At 34.3% G+C, this 11,090-nt stretch overlaps 1 protein-coding gene across 1 annotated transcript; it reads left to right on the forward strand.

The window, feature by feature from the left end:
* Positions 1 to 346: 346 nt before the first annotated feature.
* LOC140802748 (thioredoxin reductase NTRC-like) lies at positions 347 to 9,895 on the forward strand. Its single transcript, XM_073158341.1, has 10 exons — positions 347 to 659; positions 2,004 to 2,217; positions 2,320 to 2,425; positions 3,301 to 3,566; positions 5,304 to 5,583; positions 6,520 to 6,627; positions 7,357 to 7,443; positions 7,538 to 7,642; positions 8,731 to 8,861; positions 9,535 to 9,895. Exons 1-10 carry the CDS (start codon positions 494 to 496, stop codon positions 9,593 to 9,595), a joined length of 1,524 nt encoding a protein of 507 aa, XP_073014442.1. The 5' UTR covers positions 347 to 493; the 3' UTR covers positions 9,596 to 9,895.
* Positions 9,896 to 11,090: the final 1,195 nt, after the last annotated feature.

Genomic DNA, 11,090 nt, shown 5'->3' on the forward strand with positions numbered 1-11,090 from the left:
TGTTTTTAATAATAAATGTGTTGAATCTTTTCAGCATTTTATATGTATCTATTTTTTCTAGTAAAATAGTAAATATTCGGCATTTTTTTCTTTCAATAAAAATACTAATCTGATCAGCATTTTATTTTGGGGCTAAATAAAATACTTAATATTTTAACGTTTTATTTAGAACTACAGTAAAATATATCCTATTGGTATTAAGTTTATGGTGTAAACTATTTCTGTAAGAAAAATTGAAAACGGGTAGTAAAAAACTCGGTAAACATAGACAGTCATCGGTAGGATACTTCCGGAGTAGCGTTCTCGACCAATAGTTAAAACTTCTCAGTAGCCCCTTATCTCCTTCTCGGCCACTCCACTTCTTTCGTCGTCTTCCTCTACTTCTCTCTCTCTCCCCCTCTTGTCTTGATATACTCGAAACTGAGAGAGAGAGAGAGAGAGAGAGAGAGAGAGAGAGAGAGCGCTTTACTTTGTGTTCTGAGGAGAAGCACAAATGGCGGCACTTCGCTTAGGGATGGCGCCGCCCTCCTCCGCCCTCCACCACCGCCGCTCTTTCCTCCGCCACCCCTCCTCCGCAGCCGGACGGCGGATTGGCCCTCCGGTGTACGCCTCCTTGGTGGCTTCATCAGCAGAGGAGGCTCCTGTCTCTTCCGCTGCAGGTTCCCATCTCTCGCTTCTTGATTTCTTTTACTCTTGGGTGTTGGGGGTTTTTTTTTCTGTTGTCTGCTTTTGGATCTTGTGCGATGCTGGAGAGGAGAAGATGGAACCTTTTGCTTATCATGGTATCGAGTACCCGTTTTCTTCTAATGCACTAGAAGAAAAGGAAGTAGCTATGAACACCTGGTACCATCTGTTGATGTTGTGGAGTGTTTGGACCAAATTATTACTATGAACTAGCGCTAGAGTCTATCGTATGTGGATTCGTAAGAATGTGGATAATGGCTGAATAGCTATTCTCTTAACAGTCTTACTATATAATTGTTGCATCCCATCCTTAGTGTGTCTAGAACCGAGATTCAGGCATAAATCTGCTACAGGTAGTTGGTATTAGAGATTTGTAGAACTTTACCAACAACCGTTTTTTATACCACTATTCTCAAATTATCCCATCTTCAAGTGATCTGTGTAGTCTCTACCCTGTACTGAACCGGCAAGGTTACAACCTTCTTGAATTTTGTCTCAATTATTAGTCTCTCTATTATAGGATTCATTAATTGCTGAAAAATAGGCATCTAATCAAAATGGATAGTGAAAAGGATTTAGAAGCAAATCCACAACGACATAACTTTGACCTACTATATAATCAAGTCATGAATCTTCTTAAATTTACCATTGTTGCAAACTAGTGTGACAATCTATCTGTAGAGGGCAAAGTTTCATTGCACAAGAAAATGATTGAAACCCAGAAAAATCTGAATTCTAGATATACATTGAAACCCAGAAAAATCTGAATTCTAGATATACATGGGATGACGTAGACTGAAAACTAGGAAACATCATGAAAGGCCATAATTTGTTTATTTTGCAATATCAAGAATATGAGTATTCACAAATAAGTGTATTCCAGTAGCTACCAGTCCAAATCACCATTAGGATATAGGAAGGTTTTTCTTTTATAATTGTCCTGGTGATATAGAAGCACACCATATAATTAGCTTTAAACATTAATTGTTTAACTGCTTCGTACGGCAGTACTCTAGTGAAATTTATAGTATATGCTTTTATGTTCCTTTTTTATTTGTTCTATTTTTAATTTCTTTTCATACTAGTTACATCTCTCTTTTAGGTTTTTTTATGTTGCCTGTTGCTTACATTGTCATGTCTAGTACAAGATATGTAACTCAAACAACTTCCATGTGACTATTAAATTCATATGTGAACAAAATACCAAATCAAAAGTCAAGTTTACCTCCTCTAATTTTTCCACATTACTCACTATAGCTGGCCATCTAGTTTTGAGATGATAAATATGGTGAGTTTTAACTTATAGATTGTTCATCCAGTTCCTTATAGAGGGGTGGAGAATTTGGTGATCATAGGTTCTGGTCCAGCTGGATACACTGCAGCAATTTATGCAGCTCGTGCAAATTTGAAGCCCCTTGTATTTGAAGGTTATCAAGTTGGTGGTGTTCCAGGAGGGCAGTTGATGACTACGACTGAAGTTGAAAACTTTCCTGGGTTTCCAGATGGAATAAGTGGTCCTGATTTAATGGACAGGTATATTCTTTCTTTACTCTTACTAATTTATGAAAGAGTCATTATTCTATTAGTCACTTATTATGCTTTGTTTGTTATTGTGCATGGTGTTACATGGACTAGAATGCGAAAGCAAGCAGAGCGCTGGGGTGCAGAACTTTTTCAAGAAGATGTTGAATTTGTTGATGTTCGGAGTAGTCCATTTACTATCCGCAGTAGCGACAGGGAGGTAAATTTTGAACTGATAGTTTGTTCATTATCTGCTTGCAAGTTCTTATTGCAAATCTGATGTGTGATACTTGAGAATTGGAAAATGAATTCTCTAGTATATGCTAACAGGATTATTGCGCCATACTTTCTCCCTGCAATATTACACTCAAAATGTAGCTTAAAAACTTTGTTCTATGAATGAGGCAGGCAAATCATGAAGAGAAGAAGAGGTCATGAGATAGAAGAGGAAAAGAAAATAAGAGAAAAGAAGGGCAAGTTATACATAGGTTCATCTGATTGGTCAATCTAACTTTCTCTTTCATTCTTTTGAACATAACAGCTTAAATGACCTAAGGTCTATCAGTACTGAGTTCCTATCATTTTGCACCCTGCATGGCTTATGTACACAAAACATTGCCATATGCAAATGAAGGTCTAAATGTCTAATTTAAATAATGTCTTATTATCTTAATGATTCAGTGAAAATTTGGACTGTCTTATTGAAGATTAAAAAAGCCATATTTCTCGGCTTGTCTTTGTCAATATAGATTAAAAATTTATTAAATCAGGTTGTGATGTAAATCTTTCCCTAGTAATTAAATGTGGTGAGCAGCTTCTCTATTTGTTTTTTCATGTATGTAGTATTAAGCAATTGAAAGTTTTGATGTTTTACATGATATATTTGAGTTAGTAGAGATGTAGCTGATTAGCATTATACTTCTGACTCTAACTTCCATTTTGTGCTAATTGTTACTTTATCTTTTCCATTTTTAATTGCCTTTGTCTGATACATATCTCATGAGTGTAGTGGCACAACATATGATTCATTTTCTTTAAGAAACATCTGCATTATGACATGAAAGGCTTTATCTTTTGCATATCTGCATGTTATAGGTAAAGTGTCATAGTCTTATTGTAGCAACTGGGGCCACTGCTAAAAGGCTTCGATTTCCTCGAGAAGATGAATTTTGGAGTAGAGGAATAAGCGCTTGTGCAATATGTGATGGAGCATCACCCCTATTTAAAGGACAAGTTCTTGCAGTTGTTGGAGGAGGTGATACAGCCGCAGAAGAAGCATTATATTTGACCAAATATGCACGTCATGTACATTTACTTGTTCGAAGAAACCAGCTACGGGCATCTAAAGCAATGCAAGACAGGTAAAGTGGTAAACTTCATGACAGCTTCATATAATTAACTTTGGTTTTAGGACAAATGTCTAAATTTTCTGTTTTCTCTATGAGAGAACTTCATATAATTGCATTTCACAAAATTCTCAGGGATTTCTTATATCTTATGTGCAGACATGAGTCTTATAGATTTTTTTTTTTATAATCTTTTTAGTATAACCAGCTTAATATATGGAGTTCCTTCCTTCTATGGCTAATGGATGTTTCAAGTCTTGAAACAAATGATTGTATGCCGAATCATTTAGATTGTGCATGAATTATATTGTTTTCGTTGTTTCTCATGCATGAATTGTAAGAGCCCGAGGAGATCCAACAATGAAATTAGCCTTTCTATAAAGGTTGAAGTTTCTAATTGTAATACTAGTTAGTAATAGTTTAGCACCATTAGTAGCCTTATCCAAGTCAACCCAATATACTTAGGTATGCCGTAAATGTAGGGGTGAAAATGGACAGTTGGACAGTGGTAAAATCATATCCATATTTTTTCTTCGAATTGATGAATACGGATTCGGATACGAATAGTCAATGGATAGTAAATTTAATCAACAAATCTGCTTAATATAACCATGGATATCGATAAGATATTAGATATATTTGTATTCATTTTTTGAATATATAAGTAATTAAGTATGTGAAAACTAGATTAGAGATTCATATAAAAGTATAAAAAAGAATCTTTTACATCACTATATTTATAACAATTTAAAATTAAATGATATGCGAATGTTGATTCAGATACTTTTCTTTAACCTATATCCGTATCTGCATAGACTATCTGTACACAAATACAAATTCGGATATCAAGACAGATGAGAAAGATCTCAACTCATATCCAACAAAATTCAGACACGGAACTGGATTGGGTCAGATTTAATTTGACCCATATTCACCTCTACCTAAATGGCCTCCAAACAGATCCCATTAAGTATAAAAATAAATCCCTCAAAATGCTCTACACTAGTTTAAATTGAGTAAAAAAGATTTAAACTAACATCAATCATGTTTAAATTTTTTTGGACTGAAACAATGAAGTAAAAAAAAGAAATGTGAACTATCTAGGTAGGAATAATCAGATTCTGGCTTCCTTTTCTACTATATTCGTCTTCTTCTCCTCTCCCCCTTCTAACGTGATTCTCGTAGAAGCTGTGATAGCTTAGCCTTATGCTTGCGTTCTTAATATAGTGGGATCTTCCTTATTTCAACATGTAATATTTGTTGTCTCTAAGGAACACATAAACAAGTACTTTGAAGTCTAAGCAAAAAGTTATTATGAATAAGAAAATCTCTGTTTCTTGCAATTTATAGGTCTCATATGAACACAAACAACATAAGTATTTCAATTATCAAACGGTATTAGGATATTACCTATGATACATGTTGATATAAGATGAACATCACCTTACTAGGTGTGTCAAAACTAATAGATGTATGCTGCATGCTGTTTATGTGTGTGTGAAATTCCAACAAAAAATAAAATCTGAAAAACGATCCAGTCAGTTCATTGGCGCTGCTTCTACAAGAATGCTTTCTGTTGCATAACTTTCTGACATTGCCACTAGTATGTTATATCTGTTTAAACAAAATATATGTTCTTTTGAGGGCATGTATGGCTGCTATCAGTTGCAACATGTATTCATGAGGTAGACTTTCAGCTCTCTTGAATTATGGCGAATGTTTCACAGGTTAATTATGGCGAATGTTTCACAGAATGTTCAGCAATCCGAATGTTACAGTGCACTTCAATACAGAAGTAGTGGACGCTGTTAGCAATAGCAAAGGCCTGATGTCTGGGATTTCAGTAAAGAAAGTTGATACAGGAGATGAATCAATTCTAGAGGTAAAAGGCCTATTTTACGGTATAGGACATACTCCAAACAGTCAGATACTAGAAGGTCAAATTGAACTTGACAGCTCAGGATACATTGTGGTCAAAGAAGGCACAGCAAAAACATCAGTCAAAGGTGTCTTTGCTGCAGGTGATATACAGGTAATGGCTGCAAATCTCTCTCTCTCTCTCTCTCTCTCTCCCCATTTATCTTCCATGGAGCTTTGTAAACAGAAGTGATGGTAAGCAATTGAAGCTATGTCAGTGGGGGTTGATTGCTACTTGTGTGTACTACGTGTAGGAATTTTCCTCTTAGGTGATGTGAAACAAATGGATCGTTAGGATTCTAGGAACGATGATGGTAAAAGAAAGAGAAGAAGAATGGGGTTTCACACCTCCATTCTCAATTAGGGTTTTACACCTCCATTCTCAATTAGGGTTTCACACTCAACTCATATTGGAGATCTCAAAAAAAATTTACTTCTTCATTAACCCCGATTGAATAAAAAGTTGGCCTATATATAGATCTTACAAATGACAATAAGCAAATAACACCCTAAACAATTTGGAAAAAGCAAATATAACCCTAAACATCATAAATAACAAATGTATAATAAAAATAATTGACTTAAGACTAATTTTCTGAAGAAGGAATTGCACTGATACATGCGCCTGTGTAATATGTCACTGATGTCTACGTTATTAGGTGTTCTATAATATGCTGAATCTTTCTATGATTTGTCCTTTTAAATTCATCTCTTGTTACTATTTTCCTACTTCATATCCTGTTCTTGGATAATTAAATTTATGTCAAATATCTGCTACTTATAATTTTAGATTCTACTCTACCAGAAAATAGAAACAAATTGTCCCACTTTCCATATGCTTAATTTTTAATAACTTCTCTGTACAATCTTCTATTTTACTAGCATATTAATTGGTGCTAGTGAACATGCTATATTGCTATAGCTACTATTTTTCTCTTTTATATATTCTACAACTTTAACACTGGTTGTTGATTTCAAGAATTATCTGCAATTTTTTTAGTCAGAGACTATTAGTCAGTGTCTTTATATTTTTCATGAACTATTCTGATAGGATCATGAATGGAGGCAAGCAATAACTGCAGCTGGATCTGGATGTGTAGCTGCTCTATCTGTTGAGAGATATTTAGTTTCTAATGATCTTCTTGTCGAATTTCACCAGGTAATAACATTTACATTCTGGTAAAACCATAAGGGATTCCACCAATATCAGAAGCCCTTTAGTTGAGTTATTTAATTTAGGGCTTTTTGCATACATACTCTTCAAAAATCTCATATTTGCTCGTATGCCCTTTTTAAATTTGATATTTGTACGTATACCCTTCAAAACCCTTATTTTTTGCATGGATACTTCCTTGGAGTTATTTAACTAGTGAAATTTAAACAATTTAGACATAAAAAGATGAAACTATCCTTAATCTAGTTTTCATAAATTTTTCTTAGTTGAGGGTAGTTTTATCTTTTTTCTATTAAATTATTGAGACTTAATTTGCAAAATGTTTTAAGGGGTGTACATGTAAATATAAACTTTAGAGGGGCATACATGCAAATAAGAGATTTTTGAAGGGTATGCACGCAATAAACCCTTCAATTTATTCAGTATTCTATTCATTTTTGTTACTATATCTGTTTTTTCTCTCCAAAGTCATTCACAAATACTAGTGTTCACTCGAAGATGGGTTCAACTGTACATTTTTTTTTGTGTCATGTTAGAATGCATATTCTTGTAGCCCTTCCTTTTGGTATTCTTTTTGTTCATAAATCTTGTATGCAGGCAGACAAAAACACCCAGATGCTTTCACATATGCATTCCTATTATATTGTTATGTTATGACTTATGAGGCATATCCTTTTGGATGTAAACCATCTGCCTGATATTGTTAATGTGCAGCCTATTACTGAAGAGGTGAAGAAGGATCTCTCAGACAGAGATGTAGTAATGGGTTTTGACATTTCACTTACAAAGCACAGGGGCCAGGTATGTGGTAAAGCAGAAGTGCTGTATTGAGGGGTCTTTTTTTTTGAAATTTTTGTTAACTTTATTTGGTTTTGACATTCTACTTGTTCTGCAGTATGCACTTCGGAAACTATACCATGAAAGCCCTAGGCTTATATGTGTTTTATATACTGCACCAACTTGTGGTCCTTGTAGGACTTTGAAACCAATATTAAGCAAGGTACATCGATCAATTCAATGTGTAGCACTTTATTATTTATTTATTTTTATACCTTCTACCATATCTAGTTAATAAGCATTTCTAGATTAACCTTTCAGGATGTCTTAAACAAGGTAATGTAGTATATCATCGATCAATTCAATGTATAATCTTTATTATTTATTATTTATTATGTATGTATCTTCGACCATATCTAATTAACAAGCCTTTGTAGGTTAACCTTGCAGTATGTCTTGCACCTTCTACTTCTTGTTTAGAATGCAATACACCTAGAGAGGTTGGGTGAATTGGTCTATAAAACAAAGACATAAAGTTTTATTGTGTGTTCTCCGTGTCAAGAAACAATATAGATGCAAAATGGAGTCAAATAGCATTATTCAGTAACATATACATGATTTTCAAGACACTTGTCATCAAAACAGTAGACGAATCCAGGACTGACATCACATCCATATGAAAGTTCATTTACACATTAAAACATACAAATATGCAGCAAGAAGTAGAAGCAAGCTAGATATAAGAGTCACTAATATTTACAGTGTTGAAAATCTTGTGGGAGAAAATCAAATATAATGTACATGATAAATAATCCGCTGTAGGAACACAATGAGGCTTTGAGTTGTTTACTTGATCTTATAAACCCTGTCAGTCTTGGTCTTAACTCTTGAGTTGTCCTCATGCATTTGCCCCTTTTAGCAGTTAGGGGCCTGTTTACTTTGTTAAGAAATAGTTTTGCTGAAAGTGGTGATATTTATTGGTGCAATCTAATCTTTATAGATATGCTTGCTACAAATACAGCAGAAAAGCTGACACTGACCAACCGTGTTGTTTATTGGTGTCCTAATAAGATAGGCATATGATTTGGCGGTAAATATATAACTAATGCCAAGTTCTTGCAGATTGTAATTAATACTCCTGAAAGTGTTGCTTCACCTGTACAATATCTGATTCATGCTGTATCATTAAAAAAAAAAAATCTCCTTACTGGACATGAAGACACTTTTTTCTTTATTTTTGCCCATCACTGGTAGAATTTGGAATGACTTTGTCATGTTGGTATTTCTAATTGTGCAAATTTTGCATGGCAGGTAATAGATTCATATGATCAAAATGTCCATTTTGTTGAAATTGACATAGAGGAAGATCAGGAAATCGCAGAAGCAGCTGGAATAATGGGAACACCTTGCGTGCAATTTTTCAAAAATAAAGAAATGCTAAGGTTAGATATCTTCCTCGAGGCTTGCAGGTTCAATTAGTTTTTCAATTTTTGCATTTCATTAATGCTCATGTGCACCTTCTATCTAGCTGCATCACAGAACGTATAGATGACAGAGGCATTACTTCAAAAGTCTAAGTACTCAACATTTGATAATATCTAAGTTTGCAACATATTTAGTGCATTACTAAGTCAGTCTGTGCAAGATTTTCACAGAACCCAACCAAGAATAAGATGATCATGTCAGAGACGTTGAATGTCGTAACTGTGTGGTTCTAACCTAATGTAACAATTTAATGTTTCTAATAACATACTGCATTAACATAGAAATTATGAAAAAGAATTTTAAGAGGTCCCTTGTATGTGGGATATGTGGCAAGATCAAAAGTGATACATGGCAAGGAGGTTTGATTTCTATTTGAAGCTTATATCTTTGGGATAATTTGTTCTGAGGTTATTTCATGGAAGGTCATGATTGTGTTGTTCTTGTGTTTGTTAGGTCCTTGCATCATAGTTGTAAGTTCAATGGTTGTCTAATAGAAGTGAAAAAAGAATCAATCTATAAACTGTTTATATGCTCTGTAAATTTTTCACACTTTGGTGAAAATTTCTAGCTTATTTAACTACATGTTGGTACTCTGAGAAGCTACTAATCCAACAATCTGGGGAAATGCAGGACTGTGTCTGGTGTGAAAATGAAGAAGGAATACAAAGAAGTTATTGAGGCAAATAAATGAGCCGAGCCACCCGGCTAGCTTGCGATTATACCTCTTGTTCATTCAAATCTACTTTGCTTCTTCAAGCTGCAATCCGATTGGTCAATTTTGTACCGAAGTTTTCGAACAGAGCATGTACATTTAGTTCTCTCAAAGGAAATGTTATATGCATCAATTTTAAGGTACCACCGCTTCATTCAGAAAATTGAATTGTAAATCACCCACTTCGCTGCAGGAATTGGTTATCCTGCACTTCTTTTGTACCAAAAAAATAAAAAATAAAAAAAATTCTGAAATCAAAATTATTCACTTTGCTAAGCAGAATTATCTGGCAATTGTGACATGTCAAAATGCATTAGTATTGCAATAAGTTTTATGGTCAATGTACTTCTGTCAGTAAATTGATTGAGCTGATTCCTCCCTCCACTTTTCATTTATCTTATGCTCAGCTCTGTGCATATCTGTTCTGTTTCAAAAGCAACCTGCATATAGAATATCAACACATGACGTTTCGATTTTAATATCTTTATTGGTTAACATGACTCATGACTCATGAGTAGCATAAGCTTTTATTTTGTGTGTGTCATCTTTGCAAGTAGACAAGTACAATAAAAGAGTTGATGGCCAAGCTTGCTGAATGTAGCCTGGTCAACACTCTTTACTCTTCTTTCAGATTTATCATTTCACATCCTGCTTTATGTATCTATTGCCTGTCTGATTCATCCTGTTGTGTATTTTTGTTTTTTTTTTTCCTACTTTTTTTTAATTTGATCTTTTTCATTAAATCACCAAGTATATCCTATGCCACTTTTTATACTGTTATATTTGGTCAGTAAATTCCAGAGAAAAAAAATACTCCAAAAGATGATTTAATGAAAATAAAGGATTCATGAATTGAAATATGGCAAGATGCAAAGTAGAAAAATCCCTTCATTTTTATATCTAATTAAGTTTATTTTGTAAAAATTTAAGACTAACTAATTAAATTCAGAGCTTAGTTTTACCAAACAAAGTCTAACTCTCCTAGCGGCTAACACAATGAATGACCTCTATTATGCGCCATAGATTGTGCCAACCATCATTAAAGACTGTTGTGGCCTTCTCTCTAATCCCTTTCTTTCAAAATTTTTCTGTGTACCATTATGCTGCAGATTAGCTTACAAATTCTATTCGCTTAATAGATTTTAGTTGTATTTGGAATGGGGCCTACCCATTTCAACATGTTCAAATGTTTAAATAAAAAAAATTTCTGGAGCGTATTGTATACTGTGCTAGTAATTAATAGAAAGGTTTTACTTTAAAAAAAAAAAAAACTCTCCAATCCTCTCGTGTCCGACGAGGAGAGCTCCGGGCCCACCTCGTGAGTTGGAACTCTGGCCATCCACGCGGCTGTGGGCCTCCACAAACAGCGATTCGCTTGTGTACAGGAGTTGGGACATGGAAGTTACGAATTAGCCCCTGGTCCACGATCCATCTAAAATCTTTCAAAGTTTTTTACCAAAATATTACTACAGTA

The sequence above is a fragment of the Typha latifolia genome, chromosome 1, assembly GCF_019914945.1.
Source record: "Typha latifolia isolate L0001 chromosome 1, TyphaL0001v2, whole genome shotgun sequence".
In the NCBI taxonomy this organism is placed as follows: domain Eukaryota; kingdom Viridiplantae; phylum Streptophyta; class Magnoliopsida; order Poales; family Typhaceae; genus Typha; species Typha latifolia.

What these genes read in the sequence shown, in the direction of transcription:
- LOC140802748 (XM_073158341.1), top strand. Translation starts at nt 494, where the DNA reads ATGGCGGCACTTCGCTTAGGGATGGCGCCGCCCTCCTCCGCCCTCCAC. An exon ending in TTCTTGTCGAATTTCACCAG is followed by an intron (nt 6,628 to 7,356) that starts GTAATAACATTT and finishes GTTAATGTGCAG; the next exon opens with CCTATTACTGAAGAGGTGAA. An exon ending in TTACAAAGCACAGGGGCCAG is followed by an intron (nt 7,444 to 7,537) that starts GTATGTGGTAAA and finishes CTTGTTCTGCAG; the next exon opens with TATGCACTTCGGAAACTATA.